The sequence below is a fragment of the Equus asinus genome, chromosome 9, assembly GCF_041296235.1.
Source record: "Equus asinus isolate D_3611 breed Donkey chromosome 9, EquAss-T2T_v2, whole genome shotgun sequence".
Lineage (NCBI taxonomy): Eukaryota > Metazoa > Chordata > Mammalia > Perissodactyla > Equidae > Equus > Equus asinus.
This window is the reverse complement of record NC_091798.1, coordinates 33,617,425-33,638,720: the sequence shown is the minus strand read 5'-3', so window position 1 is coordinate 33,638,720 and position 21,296 is coordinate 33,617,425. Positions and strand designations below refer to the sequence as shown.

The 21,296-nt window shown below is 45.8% G+C and overlaps 2 protein-coding genes across 3 annotated transcripts in view; one reads left to right on the top strand and one right to left on the bottom strand.

Moving 5' to 3' along the window:
• Positions 1-3,611, top strand: part of STK32A (serine/threonine kinase 32A) — a 114,223-nt gene extending 110,612 nt beyond the window's left edge. The window contains exon 13 of the mRNA XM_014854805.3: positions 18-3,611. Coding sequence (XP_014710291.1) covers positions 18-111 — 94 coding nt within the window. The 3' untranslated portion in view covers positions 112-3,611. The remainder of the gene's footprint in view (positions 1-17) is intronic.
• Positions 3,612-6,146: 2,535 nt separating this feature from the next.
• DPYSL3 (dihydropyrimidinase like 3) overlaps positions 6,147-21,296 on the bottom strand; it is a 110,455-nt gene continuing 95,305 nt past the window's right edge. For both annotated transcript variants that reach the window (XM_014854806.3, XM_070517245.1), the window contains 6 exons: positions 17,673-17,829; positions 16,866-17,007; positions 15,075-15,245; positions 13,683-13,862; positions 10,908-11,070; positions 6,147-9,459 (listed from right to left, as the gene is read on the bottom strand). In XM_014854806.3, the coding sequence (XP_014710292.3) occupies positions 9,371-9,459; positions 10,908-11,070; positions 13,683-13,862; positions 15,075-15,245; positions 16,866-17,007; positions 17,673-17,829 (902 nt within the window). In that variant the 3' untranslated portion in view covers positions 6,147-9,370. The remainder of the gene's footprint in view (positions 9,460-10,907; positions 11,071-13,682; positions 13,863-15,074; positions 15,246-16,865; positions 17,008-17,672; positions 17,830-21,296) is intronic.

Here is a 21,296-nt window from a genome sequence, read left to right as displayed (position 1 = left end):
TTTTTTTGCCTCTTAAGAGTAAAAGGGGACTTTAATAAAAGACAAGCAAATCTAGCCTTGGAACACACCAAAGACCCAGAAGAGGAGGATGGCCAGAATAACAACCTGTGAAGTCCTCAACATCATCTTCTTGGGACATTGCCTGGTACCTCAGGCCAGGAGCTTCCGGTTTCCACGTCACAAAGAGCTGACAGTACTTCTCGCCTCTCCACACCTCACACACCTTGGAAATGTGATAAACCTTTGGAAGGAGGCAGAATGACACAGTGAGGAGTCCCTGGGCTCCTGGGAACTAGTTTGACGACTAACTGTGACCTTGAGCAAGTCACTAACTACTTTCTCTGCTTTGGTTTATTCATCTAAAATGAGGTTATACTAGATGAGCGCTACGCTGCCTTTTTACTGCTACAATCCTGTTATTCTAAACAGCCTTTATTTTTATTTTAAAAGGAATATTTGGATGTAGATTTATTTTTCCACTCCTTCTAATCACACTGTGACAAATGGGCAAAGGGACATAGGTGGGTGATTGAGTGAGGCCCTTCAGAGCTAGAAAACTTCCGAAAGAGGTCAGAATCCCCCAGCCCAATTGCGTAGGAGTAAAGAATTCAGTCTGGAGGAAATGACCGGGACCAGATGAGGAATAACACAGACTAATGAGGGCCTTCCAGTGGTGTGCTGGAGTCAGCACACCACATCAGCTTGTGACAGCTAGCAAGAGCCAGCTGTGCACATCTGTCCCAATGCCCTGTACAGTGATGCGAAGTCAGGAAGTTGAAACTGGTGATGATGGGAGTATTTATACCATGGAAATTGGCAAATGCTACAAATCAGGGCTGTTAGTTGTTAAGTATTTATTAGCATACTGCTCACCCTCATCTAAGCGTGTTCCCTGAGGGCTAATTGTCCACTTAAGATTATCAGAGGCCTGTGTCTGGAGAGGATCAGAAAAGGATATTGATTGCCACATTGAAAGCATGTCCACCTTGTAGTACATCAGAGTTGTACCTTTGTACCTTACCCAGGAGTTATAGTCGAAGTTAGAATGTGAGGTGAATTTGGAAGATAGTAAAATTGACCCGTGAGAAATCCTGTAAATTACCCCTAACATAAGGTGGGTATCTTTTCTTGGAGAAGCCCAGTATAGTCAATTACCCTTCAATAATGAAGCAAGTCATTGTTTTTGGTTAGTTTTGTCTTTTATTTTTGGTCTCATTTTTGGCTAATACCAAATGAACTAAAATGTTGAACAAATTATACCTGCCTTTACAGACTAGAATTACCCTTACGGGGTACCCACACATCTGAGAGGTCTAAGGTCACGGAGACTGACTAAGGGAGCAGCAATACTTACTTGTGCTTACTGCAAGAATAGTGGGCAGAATTGCCTAATTATGTAAAATATTCTTGATATCTCACTCTTTTTCTGTATATTTTATTTGCCAAAAACAAAGTTTAATTCACCTAAATGAGATGTGCGTATGATGTAACTTCACCCTCCTGATACACAGAAGATCTTTGCAGAGGAACTATTTTTGGCAATTTCACATGCCCTAGGCAGAGAGTCAAGAAGTGGACAGGCCTGGGGGCGGGCGGTGGGGAACTGTTGTAACCTATTGGCCACTTGGACCACCTAACCCTTGTGCTTACTGATGGAGAGTATGGGTCTTACCAAGATGGCAGTAAGCTGGCAACAGGGAAGACCAGGCTGGGGCCCATTTTGGGAAGCCAGACAGATGGAAATAGGCAGGAGAAGTAACAGAGATGGCTGCCTGCTACAGAGGACTTTTCTAGAAGTGGGGTTGCACCGGGACAACTAAACATGGGTAGAAAGCCTGTGCTGAACTTTAACTCGGCAATAGGCCGAGAATTTCTGGCAGAGCTCTGAAACAGTGCCTCTCCACTTAAGAGCAACTATATTTTTGTTAAGAATTAAAAGCCAGCTCTTTTGTTCTATTTGTTTGATTCCTTTTCTCTATATTTCCTGCACATTATTTGTCTAAGCCATTTTGTTTTTCTCTAAACACTGTAAGTGTTGGCCTTGACTAAATTTCATAAAGAGGGGGACAGGTTGACAAGAATGACAAGGTGACCAGATTCTGCTCCAGGTTGGTAACCCCAGGAGTGTCAGCAGCCACTTGCATGTTTACCAATGTCCATCTTTCATTTGTTTGATTGCAGCCCTGATGTGCTGGGGAATTATGCACTCAGTCACCTGCTTCTTCCTCTTGCTGTGACCCTATATGTATCATCTCAAAGGAGAGACTTTGAGAAACAGTTACCAAAGGGCAGTGGGGTCAGGAGGGTCTCCACTGCGAGGAGAACTAATCATTTGTGCCATTTCAGATCTATGCAGTTTATAATGGGATGGGAGCCCAATACAGTCTCTGTAGTTTGAATCCTTAGTTTTTATTTCCGGTGACCTGCTTCTAAGCCTGAAGTACCTCTCTGGGCTTTCCGGAGCCCGGGATGCACTGACTAGCAAGCACAGCCGCACAGGGTCCTACTCACGTGACAGGCCCACAATGTGTTTCAAGGTAGAAAAGAAAAAGCACCACCTCTATCAGTGTAGAACAATGCTTATAAGCACCCCCTACCACTGGAGATTTTGAGCATTAGGACAAAAAAATTTTCCAAAAAATAAAAGGATGCCTAAATCCTTACCATGATTGCTAGTTTCTTCAATCAGATCCTTTGGTTTTATTCCGTAACTTCCACTAAAAGTTACTATCCTACTTGGTAGAACATGTCTCTTCTAGATTGGTGACAACCAAGGCTCAGGGCTAAGAATTTTAGAAAACAGGGTGACTGTTGCATCCTTTTGTCTGGTATTCCTGGACTCTTTCTCTCCTAACAGCTTCCTCCTTTACCTGTGTGGAGCATCTGAAAAGTTTGAGGTTTTGAAGACCAGAAGCATCCTGATTCTAACACTTGTACTGCAGCAGGGCCATCCAGCCCAGTGCATTCACAGCGACCCCTAGGGGATGGGTGGGGCAGCCCTGCCACCCTAACACCATGGAAGGAAATGCTAGGCTGGCACAGCTCAATAGCAGCACTGGGTTTGGCTGAGGGCATTGCTAGGGCAGGAAGGAATGTTAAGCAGCACAGAGCACTCCTGAATTAATTAGGGTAACTGAATTAATTAGTGGTTAGGCTTCTTCTGATAGGAAGGATTTAACCAGAAATGACTACTTTATATCATCCTAGCTTTCCTAGATTGGATGGATGAATATCTAACTAGGGAGAAAGAATGTTAACATAGCCAGCAGGACCCCGTGTTGCTGCTTTTGGCTGGCACAGTAATGCTAAGGCTTATATTCTTCAAAATCTGAATGCAAAGGCGTGAAAAGCATAGTGCGCTTGTTTCAGTATCCAGTTGTCCCTGCACTCTGTCTGCACCAAATCCTGTTTCCGACTCTGTCTGCCTGCAATTGCTGTTTCTTACAAGCTCAATGCATCTGATATTAAACATGGATGTTAAAAATCCAAACTTCAGTTATCTATGCTGTTGTCAACAGGCAGCCTTGGATGGGAAATGCGTGCTTCTGTTGAGCTGTGGCATTTATAATGTAAATGTGCCTGCGTGCATTAAAATGTCTTCTGTATACAGTACGCCACTGACCCTTCTTTGTCAGCCATGTGTGTATTGTTTTTCCTAGAGGCTGGGTCATGGGTCCCCAAAGTCTCCTGTTCTTACTTCCATTTCCTGCCATGAGGGATGTCCCTTACCAGAGCCAAGCTGGTGTTGGAGACGATGGTGTACAACCAGGGAATGCAGCACCACTTAACTGATCTATGCGTATAAAAACTAAACACCTGACCCCTCTAGTATTCACACCTTAGGAAGCACAGCCCAGAATTCTGGGTTTGGACTTTCACAATGACCTAAAGGCCATGGACAGCCCAGGCGCCTCTTTTCACAGCACTCTGCCTTCCTACCCCTCAACATCTTTGTCCCATTCCTTACACCAAAGCTGCAGGGGGATATTCCGAGACCCATAACCATGGACAGGAAGGTAAGAGCTCTGAACTCCTGCAGCTAGAAGCAACGGTCTGCCTTAGGGGAGACTAAAGGGACCATCCAACTACCTCTCAGACCTACAGTAGCTTAGCAACCAGTAGGCCAGCTGGTTCCTCAGGCTTGTCCTGAAATAAATGGGTTCTTGTAAGTCACACTGTGGGCTCTAAAGTCCTGCGTGATGGGTGCCGTGTTGTCTGGGTCATGTTAAGTGTCCTGTTGTGTTCTCAGCAGCCAGTTGAGCACAAGCAGCATCTAGACCTCTTTTGATTCTAAAGAGTGCCAGCCTTAAGTATGTGATCTCATTTTTGCCGGTTGCCTTGGCCCTTTCATACCCCATTTCCTGCTCAGGATGGGTGTTCCCTTTGAGAGGGCTTGATGGTAGCAGAGCTGATTCCAAAAAGTTCTTTGAAACCAGAAAGACCTTGATATTCCTACTCAGTGTTCTCATTCCTCACCTGGTCAGTGTGACTCAGTCCGTAGAGGTGTGAAAGTTAGTCAGTGTGTGAATTTCACTAACTTTAAAAAAAACGACTTCATCCCTTTTACAGCCCTGCAACCTGAGTTCATTTTAAGCATTGACTATGCCCTTTAAACCCATGCTAATCCTAAGCAGAGCTCAATTGCTGCCTTGGTCATAAGGAGAGAGGTGTTTCACCAATCCTGAGTTTGAGCCACAAAATGGGACTATGGGCCAAATCATCAAACCTTGAATGTCAAGTTTAAATAATTCTTTATATGCTCAGGCTAGCTTTGACATGGTTTCTGAGCTTCTGTGTTAAAAGGTACCAGTACTGTGTGCTCCTATACTAACAACGTCGTTCTCCCAAACTAAGAGGGGTTCGTCGCACATAAAAGCAATTCATCAGAAATTACCATCCCCTGGTCCCCTTCTCCACCTGCCCCAACCCACACACATATACTTTGCTGAGCAAAACATTCATGCCCTGCAGACTTGAGAATGGTGCCATGGCCATCTGCTGTTTTTGCCTGCCCAGCATCCGTCACCTCTTCTTCTAGTAGCACAAATTGTTTTTCTTTGAGAGTGAAATCAAGGGGTCCACTCAAGGTCACTCAGGGGCTGGGCATGTGGCAAATCAGTGCCCCAGTCTCCCAGCCACAGTGACTAGTTCAATGGTGAATACATGACCCAAGCCAGACCAATCAGAACCAGTCTGGAACTATGGAGGGAGTCTGTCTCTTTCTTCCGAAGTTGCTAAGCAGGTAAAATGGAAACCTGGCAATGCTGATGGCCAGTTTTGCTCCCACATGGAAAGAGCTTTCCTAAGAATGAAGCACTTTACTAAAGGCAAGTATGGCTTAGAGATGGAAAGAATCTGTGCTTGAATCTACCCAAATCCATCCCTGAATTTTCAGTTACACCAGACTTTTAAAAACTCTTTTCGAAAGAATTTTTTTGCATATACTAGTCTAACATTTGCAAAGAAAAATGTCCTGCATCAACTGTAATTGGATCTAATAGTGTTTTCCCAAAAGGGTTTAGTAAAACAGGTTTGGTGGAATGTTGAAAGATGATATAAGAGGGTTCAGTAGTCAAAAAAAAGTTTGAGAACCTGGAAGTAGACAAATTTTGAAAGACATGGGATTTCTCAGAGCCTTTAACTTGATGATATGTACTTTAAATCTCTCAGAGGAGTTGACTTAGTAAATAAGCCTTTCCAATACTCATTAGACGACTTGAGATCAGTTTGCTAAAGAATGTATTTTGGAACATGCTTAGTTTTGAGTTTTCTCAAAGTCCAGGCTTTTAGGAAGAAGCAGAAAATGCTTCAAGGGGATGATAAAAAAGAAAAAAAAACTTTCAGGATCTGTTCTGGACTCAGCTGGATTTATCCCAATGGGCAATGTCTTTTCCGCTAATACTAAATTGGGGGATCCACAGAAAAAACTTCAGTCATTCCCCAAAGTTTCAATAACGGTCATCAAACATTGTGGCCAAAACAAAAACTCGACCTCAACTGAAAAGATAGAAACTCTCCAAATTTTCTGAGGACAACTCTGTTTTCATCAGAACTGCCCCTCTCACTAACCATCTCAGTTTTATTGTGCAAGTTTAATATGGTAGGTGAAATGGCACGTCGCACACAGAAGAAGGCTGGACGACATCTATAATTTGAGTTATTTTAATAACCAGGTTTACATTAACAGTCACTTGATGAACTTTTTTTTTTTTCTTAATCTCAGCTAAACTCAAAACACAGTTTTCTTCACGGTTCAAACCAAACAGCTCTTCACGTTCCAGAGCTGCCTCACAGCTACCACAGATCACAGGGAGATAGTTACTGTCTGTCCATATTCACCAGACACAGAACTGACACCCACACACCATTTTCCAAGAGGGAACTTACAATGGATGCTGGCTGCCCAGGAAAGCCCATGTGTATAGCTGGGACTCAAGCTGGAGTTTTCCAAGGGAGAAGGCTTGGGAAACTTGGGGCAAGGAGCTGGTGGGAATTATCACCCTGTTGGGAAGAGCTTCTCAGGGTGAACAACAGTCCAGGCTTTGGATTGAGGCCTTTGGAGCAGAGCATGACTCTCTGGGTGTAGTTACGAAGAAAAGGCCACAGGATGATTGGACTTTAAAGAAAACCCATTTTCGGAATAACTACAACCCTGCCATTTTTAGAAAACTTAGAAGAAATATCTCCACGGGATGGCTGATTTAACAGTTCCACAAATACCTTCTCAACTACCCAAGATGGTGACCCTCCCAGAGAGAAACTCAGTTGACTGTCATCTGGGTTTAGGAATAATGTGAGAAGGCTGAGGGGAAGGCAAGTCATCCTTAGAGAGGGGCCAGGCCAAGGGATGAGACAGCAAAAGAAAGCTTGGGGGGGAGAGGAGGATCCAGCATGGCCTCCCACACTTGGGTGAGACGCCAGTGAATTTTGAGAGGGCTGTGACTCATTGTCACGTTCTCATCCTAAACCCTTTGTATGGGGCTCTTGGATGTGTCTCATGGAACAGGACAAATTTGAATATAAATCTTAAGTAACAAGTAATCAGAAATCAAAGCCAAGAAAACAGTGGGAGTTTTCTTGGCATTCTCAGGAATTTCTATGCTTGGGAAGTTAATAAGTGAAGAAAGAGAGGCTTCCTCAGATCATGTTGCCCATCGTGAAGGCATTAAGGGGTTGTTCTACAGCAAGGAAAGCTTGTGTAGAATATAAAGTTCTGGTTGAATGTTTCATTCAGAAGTCCTGAGTGCGACCAAGTGGCCACGAAAGATTTATTTTCACGGCATAGAGAGGTCGCAGAGGGATGAGTTGGACTCGGGCTGGGTAACAGCAGCAGATGGGACCCAAGTGGATGTGCCGACTAGAGTTATTTAACGCGTCTTTTCCTCCATCTGGTGTTTATGGCTGGTACTGCAACATATCCTAATGCCCAGGCCAGCCAATGAGGTATATAGATGCTTCCCATTTGACACGCTCCCTCTGCCTACAAAACCATCATTCCCAGTTCTACGATAGGCCCCCAAATCTGAGTTATAAATTAAGAGCTAATCCTCCCCTTCACTTGTTTCCCTTAAAATAAAGGGACCATAAAAAAGCTTAAAATAGCAAGATTCCCTATTATGAAGAAAAATAAACTTTTTTATGATTAGAACACATTAGCTTTCAAGGGGAAATCCTCTTCTTTGGCTATTTCCAAATTCCTCTTTAGCCATGCATTTCCTTTTCTCTGGTCTTCAAGTTATAAAAACCTGCAGTCAGAGATAACGGCTCCTCCTAAGCACTTGAAAGGTGTCTGAGGCCTGCTCTTTTCTTCAAAGTACTTAGAGCACAGGGTTATGGGTTCTACCAGCTGGATCCCCCAAGCACAGAAGTCTGATCCCAGGTTGAATATATTATTTCTGTATCTGGGCCTCTTGGTTCTATAGATCCTCATCTGGCTTACAGAACTTGCCCCCAAAATTGAATTTTCAGAAGTGGCATGATGGGGAAATGGACACTCAGCTCTGACAGACAAGACAGATGCAAATGCTTCATGCTAATTTCCTCTACTTGCCACATCAGGAGGCTGCATGTCACTTCCACTCACCTTAGGAGATTCTGATACTGAAACAAAAAGTTACCCCAAAGGATATGCTAATGGTAGGGGAAACAGATGGTTTAGGATTGAAAATTAGAACCAGGGCCACAGAATGTGCTCCCTCTGTTCCAGACTGGCTTTCCCAAAGCCCTGCTTGAGTCTCATAGAAGCTGAGATTACCTAGTACTAGTGAAAGTTAGGAACACCTAGGAAAGTAATTCTCAACAGGAACGAAAAGTCCTCTTCTGTCATGGATGTGCCTGGATCTCAGGAGATGGAGAGAATCAAATGCTCATGGTGGCAAGAGAAGCCCTTTATTCAGGCCCATCTGAGCTCCGATCCTAACTCAGGATGCCAGAGGCATGCTACTCTTCTCGTTTGCAAAGACAGCAGAGTGGGAGGTGATCTCCAACACATGTGGAGAGGGAGGTGTTGCTTCAGCGTGGCTGCCCTCACCCTGAGGGCCTTGCCTTGCGCCCAGCTGTTGCCTTTTAAGAGCACCAAAGAGGCAGGGAGAGCCAGAGGCAGAGAAGTGTCCTTTCTTCTCTCCTCTGTCCCTTCCCAGGCCAGGAAAGAGAAGAATTTGAAAGCAACACTGAGAAAGAGGCCCGACCAAACACTGGCACGACCAAGAAGGTGGAAGCAATGGTTGGATTTTGGTGTTTTAATAAAACATTCAAAGGAATAAAATCTACTAGGAGGGGATGTGACCAAGTTCAGAACCCAAAGACTGCCTGTCTTCTCCGCAGACCCCGGGGGACTGTGATGAAGTGACGGCTGCCCAAGTGGCCATCTTCCATGGAAATAAACGCACTTCATCAACACAATACACAAGACCCCTTCAGCTCACCCACCCACCTCCCCCGTATCCACCCTACCCCACCCTTGAGCCCTCCGCTTTGCTCTGGGCTCCCACCACCCACTCACCCCAAATAACCTGCGTCCCTTCTATCATTTTCCTGACATCCCAGCTTTGTCTGTCCCCTTGTCATAAGATGCAGCACTACACACGCTCTCGACACTATATAGCAGACTCTTTCACCTTAGTGGCCTGTCTGATTGCATGCATGTAAATGGGGGGGGGGTCAAACCAATCAAGGCTATGCATAAACAGAAAACAAAGCAATATTCGTAAAGCTAGGCAAGCGAGCGTAACATTGGAGAAACATAAGGCTTGAGGCTTATTGATTCTTTAGATCGCAACTGTTTGGATTCGCTTTCCTTCTTAAATATTGGTGTACCATTTTGGCTTCAAAGAAATCTCTTCTTGCTTCTGCCCCTCTGGGGAGGGGTTGCTTAACTCAGGGATGTGATGTTAGAACGGCCTCCAGGGGGCGCCACGATGCGCTTGCTGGCAGAGCGGACCCCCTCATCCACTTGGGTGCCTGCAGTTGGCAAGAAATTCCCAGGGAGAAAAAAGGGAGAGAGAGGGGTGTGGACAAGAGAGAAAGTGGATTAATTTTAAGGGTGTAAGATATTAAGTGCCTTCCTACACTCATCTCTCAAGACACTTCTATTCCAGTCTGTCAAGTATTCTAGACTTTTCATACCCACCTTCCTGAAAACCACCCTCTGCCAGGAAAAACCCAGGTTCACATCTAGATTTCACGGGACTCTCAGCATCATAACACAGCTAATAAAAAGAACACTGATAACACTACGAAAAATAGCTGCTTACATTCATCGTGACAGGCAGGGTTTTACAGGCTTCTCGGATCCTCTCATTCAATCCTTACCACTATCCTGGGGAGGGAGACTGTTTTATCCCACTTTGCAGAGGAGTGACTGAGGCTTGTGAGGGGTTAGGTCACTTGCCAGGGTCTCAGAGCTTGGGGGGTGATGGTCGGGCCCCTGTGGCCACAGCACGAAAGGAAACATCGACGTGCACTTATGCCCATTGTAAGTTTAGGGGTCACCATAGCCAGGGAGCAATGGAAAATGGCAAAACATGGACAAAAATTTCTGTGGTTAGCAGAATGTCACCTCTGGCAATGGCACCTCAAAACTTTCAGCCCTTTTCCTTGTCTTCCTCCCCATCTATGTCTCGCTCATTGCTTTTTCTCCCTCTTTCCCTGTTTCTCCCATTTCATACTCTTCTTGTTCCCCCATACTGTTCCCTTTACTTAATCCCTCTCCCTTGTTATCTTGCCTCCGTCACATTTAAATTGTTCACCAGAGATGCAAATCTACATTTATTTTTTCCCCATTTTAAGACTACAGGTAATGGAGCAATGGAATAATTATTTTCTTTTAATATCAGACAGTTCTTAAAGAATAGATACGATGAATGATCTGGCTAACCCATGGTAAATGTGCTATCAATGGTAGCTATGTTGGCATTATTATCATTACTAATATAATAAATATAATAAAGAGAATATAATAAAAATCCTAGGTTAGAAGAAGTTACTGCAACTTAAGCATAAAAATAAGCTATCTTTGAACCTGGGCAAACAAAGAAAACCCAACATATTGCACAGCTCTCACAGTCTAATGCAGAGAATCATGATCAGTTCATAATGCAAACCATCCAGCCACGCTCCCACCCCCGCCCCGACCAGGTGTGATCTCTAAGCAGAATTGGTCATCATTTAAACCTAATCTTTAACCTGACTGAGCCTGGGCTTACTTTCTCAACAAGACTCCTCTTTGGTTCTGCAAACTTTCCTGCTTGCCCCAGTAACCTTCTCCCTAAAAGGTGATGTGGCACTGGGCTGGCAAAGGCCTTCCGGGTTTGCTCCCAGGATCACCCACTAGCCCCAGAGCGCAGATCTCTCCCTCTCCCGCTCCTTCCTCCCCTCACTAAAGGTCACCATCAGCTTGTCCGACTCACCGGACAGGCTAAATCCCGACTGATGGAGGTTCCTCACGGGAGGGGTCGGCCGCGTGGGAGAGCCCCGGGTGGAGCCGGCAGGTGTGCCCCCCTTGGGCGTGGTGGTCAGGTCAAACACAGGCCCATCATACATGCCCCTCGGGACAGCGTGCAGGTCTGCCATCTGCAGCAGAGAAAGTGCATCACTGGTTATTCCTTCAACAGTTCGAATCTGTTCTAGACAGCACAAACATAACAGTGAATTAGTGTGTGTAGTGGGAGCCAGAAAATCAACGTAGTATTATTTTAAGGAAAGGAGAAGTAGTATAAAATAAAGGGGGGTGTTACGATAGGATGACGATGGAGGTGGTCAGTGAAGGCCTCTCCAAATAGGTGAGCTTTGACCTTAAGGATCAAAGGAGCTCGTTATGGGGCTGGGGTTGAGGGAAGGAGGAGGCTGGGGGATGCAGAGGAGTGGTGTGGATGGCAGCGTTCCCAGCAGAAGAAACCAATGGTGGAAATGGTACGGAATGGAAGAACCGCGCTTGTCGGGCTGGAGGAGAGCGGGCGGGAAGGGTGGCAATTTGAGACGAGGTGGCAGGTGCTGGCAGGAATGAGATTCTGTGGGAGCTCGACATTCACGCTCCTCAGCACAGATCAGAGTTGGCAGCCCTTGAAATGAACATCCTGTGGTCTGACCCGCTGACCTCTGGCTGTGGCTGTGAACTTGCCCTGGAGCCAGCCAGCATCACTCAAGTGCATATTCTGCACTGGGCCTGGTGCCAGGCACAGGGGCTCAGGGTCACATGAAACACGGTGCCTCCCCCAAGGGGCTCACAGGCTATTGCACAAATACAGCAAGACCACCTGAGGCAGCGGTAAGGCCAACACACAACCTCCGCCTGTTTCTTATCATTGGCCAGAGATGAGGCAATGAGGACATGTTGCCGTGGAGCCTGAGAGTACAGGATGGCTCATGGTAAGACTCCAAGAAAGCGGGCCACAGAGGCTTCCTTCTGTTAGTGACTCAGGCACAGGTGCAGAGGCAAAGCCAATCAGATTTGCGGATGCTAATAATTCAGGTGAGAGGATGACTATCCTCCCCCAAACCCTTGACCAATAACTCTAGATCATCATTTCTTTGGGTTCAGAATCAAAGTCACATTAATGGAAATAAAGAGCCAAAATAAGGGATGTTGGAGTTTCACTCTGTTCTCTATTGGGCTAAAACTGGAGTGTGGAATTTGACTCCATATAACTAACTTTAAAACGATCACTAATAAAGAGATAAGAATAGTGAAGGGATTCAAAGCGTTGTCATAAAATAAAAAGTGAAAGGCCACAGGGATTTTTAGACTAAACCATAGATGACTTTGGAAACACATGGATGCTTTGAGAGATGGGTTTAGCTCATTCTGTGCAGGGGCCAGGAGCAGAACTGAGCTGGTTGGTCGCCCTCAGGAAGGCAGACTTCAGCTCAGCAGAAAGAAGTTCATTCTCACAGGCAGAGCAGGTCGGCTGCCTCAAAGGTGGGGAGGCTTCCTGTGTTGCAAATGTCCATACAGAGGCTGACAACCACTTACTGGGATCACTGGGGGTCTGGGAGTGGGATGGGGCACTTACTTATTGAGTTTCTGTGAGCTTCTCTCTGTAGTGTGTAGACGCTGGAGTGTGCACCCATATTCCGGTCCCCAGCCCCTACCTCATGATCACCACGACTGAAGACTCATTCTCCCAGCCGCTGGAGGTGTTGGCAGTAGGAAGTTCTCAGCTGAGCCTCTTCCAAGAACTGCCCTCAGCTGAAGATAGCCACCTTGCCCAAGGCCTCGCCCTCTGCCCAGGGGCACCCCACATCCAGGGACTGGTTCATAGGTTGGGGTGGGGGAGTATGGGAGTGAATACAAGGCCCAGACCCCCTTCAAGGACCAGGCCAGATCCAAATATCCCTGTTATCAGCTGAGGCCTTTGTGGGGGAAAATCTCTCTCTCAGAGTCTGTTTCCCAGGCTCTCTTTCTCACCTTGACCTGCAGGGAGGCCGGGGGCCCTGGGGTGGGTCCAGGCACAGAGGTGGGCATGGCTGCTTCCTCTGGACTGGCCCAAAGTGACTTACAAAGTGAGCCCCACTTCTCCTCTCCCCAGCATCTCCTCCATCCCACGCGCACAGATGACTGTATCCTTTCTAACAACGAGGTCAGGACCCGGGCTCAAATTCCACGACCCCAGGGCTGGGCTAACCGTGCTTTGCAGAGCCCTAACTTTATAGGAAGGTGACCTGGAGACTGATGTGGGGTGGGAGGGGGAGCTGAAAAGACTGTTCTGGGCCTCACCCCTAAATCAACAAGGGCTACTCTGTTTGTAATGTGTAGACAGACACACATACACATAGACATAAATATGTATACACATGTGTGTGTGCATCCATCCATCTATCTGTGAAATCAGGGCCATAAATAAGATTTTACTTGAACCACAGAACTAGCTAAAAGAGTTACAAACATTTGCCATTTATCAGTATATATTTTTTAATGATTTTGAATTACTAAAATTTTAAATTACTTTTTAAAAAAGCATTATAAAAGTGGAGGAAATTCATTTTTAAAAAGCTTCTTTAGCCAGAAAGGTTTCTGAAACCCTCCTTCCTAATACATTAAATCTGTGTGATTGTCCTTCAGGAAGAGATTGTTGCTGTGAATTTCTCTCGGAGGGTCCTGAGCTATAGACCCCTCCCAATCTCATGGGTACTGTCCCTGTGCCTGAATGGGACACAGCCCTTCCTCTCCCCCAGGTGTGTCTTACCTTCCTCCGGGCTTTAATGCGCTTGTAGACATAGTCAGAGAACGGGCTGCAGGGGATGAAACGGCCGGTCCCCTGCGTCACGTGCAGGTTGCCATCTTCCAGCATGATCTTGCCCTGGCAGATGACCACCAGAGGCGCCCCACGCAGCTCCATCCCTTCAAAGATGTTGTACTCTGCAGCCTAGAGACAGGGTGAGGGCAAAGCTGTGGGTGTGGGTGCAGGAGGGAGAAAAAAGGAAGTGGTTCTCCTGGGCGTGGGATCCTGTCTTCAGGGTCACTAGGAACTGATTCGCCAGGTAGGCCAGGAAAAGCTTACAAGGCATATGCAAGCTGCAGTGGGTAGAGGCACCATGAGACAGATACTTGCTAAGTAAAGGCTGGAATTCCCAGCAAAGAGAAGCATCCATCTTTAGTAAGGTCCTCATGCAGAAGTAACTTTGGTCGCTGGCAGTGTTCAGAGAGAACCTGGATAACCAACAGGGATGCTGTACTTGGTGGTCTTGTGTTGAATGGGTGGGTAAGTGGGCTACATTGACCCTTGGGTCCCCACTAGCTCGAAATTAAATAATGTGATACGACACAAGGTTTAAGCAAAGGCCATTCCCACCCAAAATGGGATTTCTCCCTACCCTCTTCATTTATTCAACAAGTTAAAGGCATTATTGCAAAGTGATTAAGGACATGAGTTTGGAGTCAGGTCCTCTAGGTTTGAATCCTAGCTTCACCATTTCCTTGCTGTATAACTTATCTTGTCTCTCTGCATCTCCATTTCCTTATCTATAAAATGGGGATGATAATAGTGTCTATCTGTAAAAGACTATGAAGATGCAATGAATTAAAGTGCTTGAAAACTACTTCTACTAACAACTATGAAGCCCCTTTCTGTTAGGCACTGGACTTTAATTATTATCTTCCACATGGAAGTCCTCATGATGAAGATGTCAGTGCTGGTCACCAGTTTTTTCCTATTCTTTCCCCTCCTATCATTGTACTTCCTGCACCCCTGGAGGAAGGTACGGCCACAGGACTGGCTTTGGCCAACACAGTGGGAGAGGAAATAATGTCACGGGAAAGCTTCCAGAGCCAGTACACCATTTACCACGTGCTGGCCCCTAGCCTCAGCAATCACGGAACCGTGGATAAAGATGGCACCTCCATCAGCTTCCATCCCTGAGTGACCACGATGGGCAGAGCCCCTTTGCTGACCCATTTTAGAAATCAGGAGTGAGAAATAAACTGTTGAGGGTTTAAGTCACTGAGAATTTGGGATGGTTTGTTATTGCAACACCTCCTAGTCTGACTACCCCCGCACGCCACATACACACATCTCTGCTGACCAAGTTCCTTGCACACATTCTCCCGTCTGCTCCACTCCGACCAGCTCCAGCCTTACCGACTGGTGGTTCTTGGCAGAGACAATCTTTACAGCATCTGGATCCCAGATCACCAGGTCGCTGTCAGAACCCACAGATATTCTTCCCTTACGGGGATACAGGTTGAAGATCTTGGCAGCATTTGTGCTTGTCACGGCCACAAACTGGTTTTCATCCATTTTTCCTGTGGCCTATTGAAATATAAAAAACAGAAAAATTGTCAATCTAGGGCTTCTGAGCTCAGAGCGGGGTGACCACCAAGGCCCAGAAATGGAGTACAAAGAGGGAATTCTGAGGTGGTGAGGATGGAACTCCATCCAGCAACCTATGGAATCAGCTTGGCCATCATGGTGGCCCGGGCAAAATGGTTAAGTGCACGGCTTAAGATGGAAGTTACTGCTCCTGAAGTTTGCATACGTGCAGACATCTACCTACTTATTTATCCTTTCTAATTCTAAAAAGGATTATAGAGAGTTCACAGTAAAAACAAATGTGACTATGAGTCCATTTTTTTAGACATGTGTTTGTATTTACATGGGCATAGGTCAAATCTGGAAGAACCTCACCCAGAGGATAACAATGGTCATGGCTGGATTGTGGGATTATCAGTCATTTTTGTTTTCTTTCGTGTGTGCACTTTTCTGTGGTTTCCAAGTATTCCTGATTCAGCATGTATCATGTTGGTAATAAAAATATGTATATTATTTTTTAACAATTCCAGACAGTGCCAACATAAATATATATGTACATTCATAAATACATAATGATGTTAAAAAAAGACAAAATCTAACTATGTAAGAGACAAAAATATTTATACCTTCCCTCTTCTCAGAAAAAAAAGCCTGGGTAAGGAAAGAAGAATTTAGTTTAAAATCTAGCTTTGAGGGCCAGCCCTGGTGGCCTAGTGGTTATGTTTGGCACAGTCTGCTTTGGCAGCCTGGGTTTGGTTCCTGGGTGCAGACCTACACCACTCATCTGCTAGTGGTCATGCTGTGGCAGTGGCTCACATAAAAAAGAAAATAAAGAGGAAAATCGGCAATGGCTATTAGCTCAGGGCAAACCTTCCTCAGCAAAAAAAAAAAAATCTAGCTTTGAGCTTCCTGGGAGCCAAGAAGGAAAACTTGGTGGATTACATTGTCCAGACAAACAAGGCATTAGTTTATCTGCATTCTGTTTGGCTCTGAAATGAGTGTCTTTAGGGTTCTTAAAATAAAACAGAGGGAAGTGATCAACTTAATAATGAGTTATTAATTTTACTAAAATCTTAGGGAGAGCCTTCATTTGCATAGCTATTTTTTTGGTCAGCTTCTATGATGCTAACAAGGAAAATAAAGCCAGGCCACTTTGCCAGAAGACGTTGATAGACAATCACTTGTACAGCCTGGATGACCACACAGCAGTGTAGGGCACCCTTGACGAGCAAGACGACTTCAGTCCTAGGCAGAGATGCCACACTTCTCATTTCCAAAGGGCTATAGCCACCCCTTTCAAACGAAGTGATAAAACTCTCCAAACAAACAGAATTTTAATTCCCTATTATTTTAAGTACAGATCATTCATGCGTCAGATGAAGGATCTGTACATCTGGTACCTGGTCCTTAACAACCCAGAAGGCCCCCTCAGAATCCTGGACCTCAGGATTCATCACTCTAGAAGGTACATTCCCAAAACACCTGAGCCACCTGGTTCCAGACACCTCAGCAGGTGTGAGTCCTTGTCTGCACCCCCACCCCCAACAGACGGACATGGAGGAGCAGTGGCAGCAAGTCCTGATCTGGCCCTGGCCACCCTCGCATGACCTCCATCCTTACCACGGCCTTGTCCCAGATGACAGACATCCGCTCCTCCACCCCGTTGGTGCCCTCGGGAATGGCTGTGAAGTTGTCCTTCCCGATGGCTTTCTGGGCAGTACTGAAGGTGCAATGGGCACTTCCAGAGAGCTGCAGGTCCCCACTGGCAGAGGAGAAAAGCTCCATGTGAACGGGAGAGGTGGCTAGAGGCACCTCGGGGGCCGGGAATCAAGTGTCTAGTGTAAGCGTTTGGAGGGCCATGACTTGAGTTTGGGATCCTTCCTCTGCCTCTTGCCAATATGTGAACTTGGGTGAATTTCTTCCCCTCTGTGGGGCTTAGTTACCCCATCTGGAAAATGATGGGGTGGGAGCAGATCTCTTGTGTAACACTCCAAATGAGTGATGGAACTGATCTTCAGAGGCAGCAGCCAACGAGTCTCCTGTCATTTTGGTTAGGTGGTCATCATGACCAGCCATCCAAACTTAGGCAAATGATTTCATCTCTCTGGCTCTCAGTTGCTTAATCTGTAAAATGGTGATGATACTCCCCACTCATAAAGTTGTTATGAGGGACAATAAGATCACGTGTGTAGTGCTCAGCATGCAATACATATTAACTATTACCATTATTAATATGATTACTGTAGTTATTTTTAAAATATGATGGGGAAGAGCCTGTTGTCTCTGCTCAGCACTGCAGGGGAATTCTCAATGTGTTTTCCTCACTGCAGACTCTAGTCTAGCTGATGGATGGGCTGTTCCAGTCCTCATCCCACCGGCCCCGTGATGTTTCCACACAATGCCTGCTGCTTGTCACTCTGCACCAACCTGGCCAGCAAGGAGTTGATGTAGTCAGGAGTTGTCGGGTCGGGACTCAGAGGTGGGGATGTCACAAATGCAGCAGCCTTAGCCCAATTCTTGCTCCAGTAATGGGTTCCATCCGTGCCGAGGCTGGCAGTGATGGGCTCGCCAAAGACCACATTTCCTGGAAGAGGGGGGTAATAGGCACTGGGCTTGCACAATGTGTGTGCTGCCCTGGGCCCGGCACAGAGAATCACAGCCCCTGAGCCTGCTCCAGGCTGCGGCTCTGGAGTTAGTCAGACCTGGGTTCAAGTCCACGTTCCCAGCTTTTCTAAGCCTCTGCTTTTCTATCTGCTAAATGGGAACAATTTTGTATTCCCTAGATTACAAGCAGCCATTGGTTGCAAGATGCAGCATTAGTTCTCAATTTTTGAGGCAAAGTAAAATTTGAAGCCAAAGAAAAAAATAAATACATTGATTCTAAGATCCATCCTCATTTCAGAAATGTTAAAATGTAGAAAAGATCTGTCCTGGAATTGATGAAATAAGATGATGTCAATTTCTCAGGCTTGCAGAAATGAAAACATTTGGCATATACAAAGTGTTTGGCACACAGGAGGTGCTCAATAAATGTGATTTCTTTACACCTCCCACTCTTTCCCACTGTAGGGGCCCAAAGCCCTAGATGTGCCCGTCTCACTGGGAACAGCCAGATCCTGCTGTTACAGGGACACACTTTGGTTTTGCAGAGTAAAGTCTACTCCCAGGGATGAGAGGATCCCATGATCTTGTCCATCACGTTTCTTACTCCTTAGCCTAAGGCAAGGAGTGATTTGCTCAAGGACACCCAATAACCTGGGGCCCATCAAAGATGAGGCTAGCTTCTTGGACCCTGTGTCTGGAATTAGGAGCTTACATGCCCAAACCAAGGAGAGAGGAGGAAAAATATTGGGAAACACACCGATGCAAGCTGACCTTCTTAAAGAAGAAAGGATCAGAAGGCAAACGCTGTCTCACAAAAGATGAGTTGGTATCAAGTTTCTCTGTGCCAGAATCTCGAACTAAAGATTCCTGTACAGCCCTGGGCTTCACTAGCTTCGATCCTACATCTTCCACATTCAAGTTTCCCACAAGATCGAAATGTAGGAAGGCTCTATGGCCAGAATTATAAACAAGTATTGCCTTGCTTCAACTCTAATCAATGGGTTTTGCGTGCCTGGAATTCTGTGTCTGGAAGAATTCTAAATATGCTTCTGATCTCATTCAAAAGGACTCATGATTGATTTGCGATGTCTGCCAGGGGCAAAAGAAGGAAGCAGTGGCAATGATTCACATATGACAACACTGCTCTTTGGGGGGACAGTAAAAAGGATCAATGCTTGACTAATGAGAATTTCAAGGGATCTCCCAAAATATTTACCAAACTAAAGCATACAGGATCACAAAGAAATAAAGAAATGAAAGTCAAGGCAAGCACTCAAATATTATTAGGGGAAATACAACCTTAAAAATGGAAGAGCTCTCTCTTTGGGCTGTCTCTAGATGGGAGACTAGAAAGAGAAAAGATTGCAATTATGCCTGGGTTTGAATACAAGCTCTCCCAGCTGGCAGATCCTGGACAAGATCTCCCAGTTTCCTATTCTGAAAACTAGTGATAATAATGCCAATTTCTCAGGGCTCTTTGAGAATTCTACATAATAGTAAAGACAAAGTATTTATCTCTAGTGCCTACAGTGGGTCCGTGTTAAATCGTAGACTCCTAATACGAATTTTGAGCAGCTATGCAGAGTCACTAAAGGGCTCTTCATGATTAGACACACTGGGGTTTAAATAGTAACCTGGTCAGGAGGGAAGAGCAGACCCTGCTACCCTCTCTCTTCCTGCTCTGAAAGCTCTTGACTCTTCCCCGAGAAGGACAGGTCATGAGATGTTTACTGCCCTCAATCTCAACAGGCAGTTTTTCATCACTGAAATAATGCCTCCCGTCCACCCTGAGACACAGCTGTACTCGTTCTCCTTGCCAGAGAATCATGAGCCAGATAAGGGTGGGGAATTTTTCTACGTGAAGTTTAAAATAAGACCCAGCATCTAATTGAAACAGGCTGTCCTTGAGAACCCCAGGTCCCTCTGAGAGTGGATCCCAGACAGCAGGTAGCCATCTGCAGCAGGTGTCAGAGGGCGAGTGTGGCAGGTGGTCATGGGGAGAGATGTGGACTTTTCTTTTCTTGTTGGCTTTCTCCAAGAATGGGTAAGGAACAGTGGACTGCTTTCCTGATTCTGGCCCGATGACTCACACCCAGTGGAGCAACCACACAACGTCATGTTGAGACATTTAAAAGCTGAGAGAGAAAACAGCAGGCTTACTGCGAGCAGGGGAAGGCAGGAGGTGCCCCAGAATCTGCCGGCTAGAAAGACTGTCTAGACAATTAGGAAGATTCCCCTCCCACAAGAAAAGGATTGCCTTTGCCAGAAGGCCAGGCAGCTGAATACTCAGCCATCACAGTCAGCTGGGACTATTTTAAGCCTTCCCAGTCACTCACACGTGGAGTTTTACAGATCAGTTGTGAGTTTGGTAAATGAATCACTCATGTTGGGTCTCGCCACCACCAGAACGGCCAGCAGCACACGGCGGTCATGATCGTACAACCAACAGGGCCTACTGAATCCTCTCTCCCAGCCAAGCACAGAGCCCTATGCCTCCAGTTTCTCAGCCACACTGTTCACAAGCGAGCCCATCAGGGTGTCACTGAGGACAAGAATGAAAAGCAGAAAAGAAAGCTTTGACATGGGGGGTAAACTTTAGCTAAGCACAGCTGAGTAAATGAAGCCCACGTTAACAATGGATGGAGGAAAGCAGCAGAAATGAGAAGGGAGTGTGGATAGGGTCCCGAGTCATGAAGGCCTTGTTGCTAGACATGCTTGGAGACCCATTCAACCCCTTTTCTACAGTAACTTATCCCAACTTGTGTAGCTTAAGTGGTGGGATTCCATCTTCACAATGCCCTCAACCCTGGCCAATCAATTATACCATTCCCAGAGCAGTAATTGGTTCAGGGATGAGCCCATGACCCAAACCAAGGCAATCACAGTTCTCTTGGGGATTTATCCTCGAGCTATTAGAAAAGATGTACTCTACCTCCTCATCATGCTCCCTACCAAGTGTTGAGGACAATAGGAGCCCCTTGGCATTTATTCTCATCACTGTTCATACTGAAAATAAGGCCAACAGAGAGGAAAGCAAAGCCAAGAAAGGAATAAGAGTGATAGAGCCCTAACATCATTGTTTAAAGCCCTTGATTCAGCCATACCTGAAACATCTTCAACCAATAATTTACTTTTGTTTGTTTGGTCAGTTTGAGTTGGATCTTTGATTTCTGCATCCAATATAATCTTAACTAATATGTTCATTTATACAGCTCAGATGATGTGAACTGACAACGAAAAATCAAAGGGAGGAAGAAAGATGCATCAAGTCTTCAAAGAACTGATGTCAGCTATGTCATCTTGGGCAAACCTCTTACCATTCCTGAGCCTCAGTTTACTCATCTGCCAAGTGGGAGCAATCCCAGGATCCTGCCATCCACACAGGATACAGAAAGGATCAAATGGGCTAACATGGATGAGGGGCTTCCCAGAGACCAAGGCAATGAG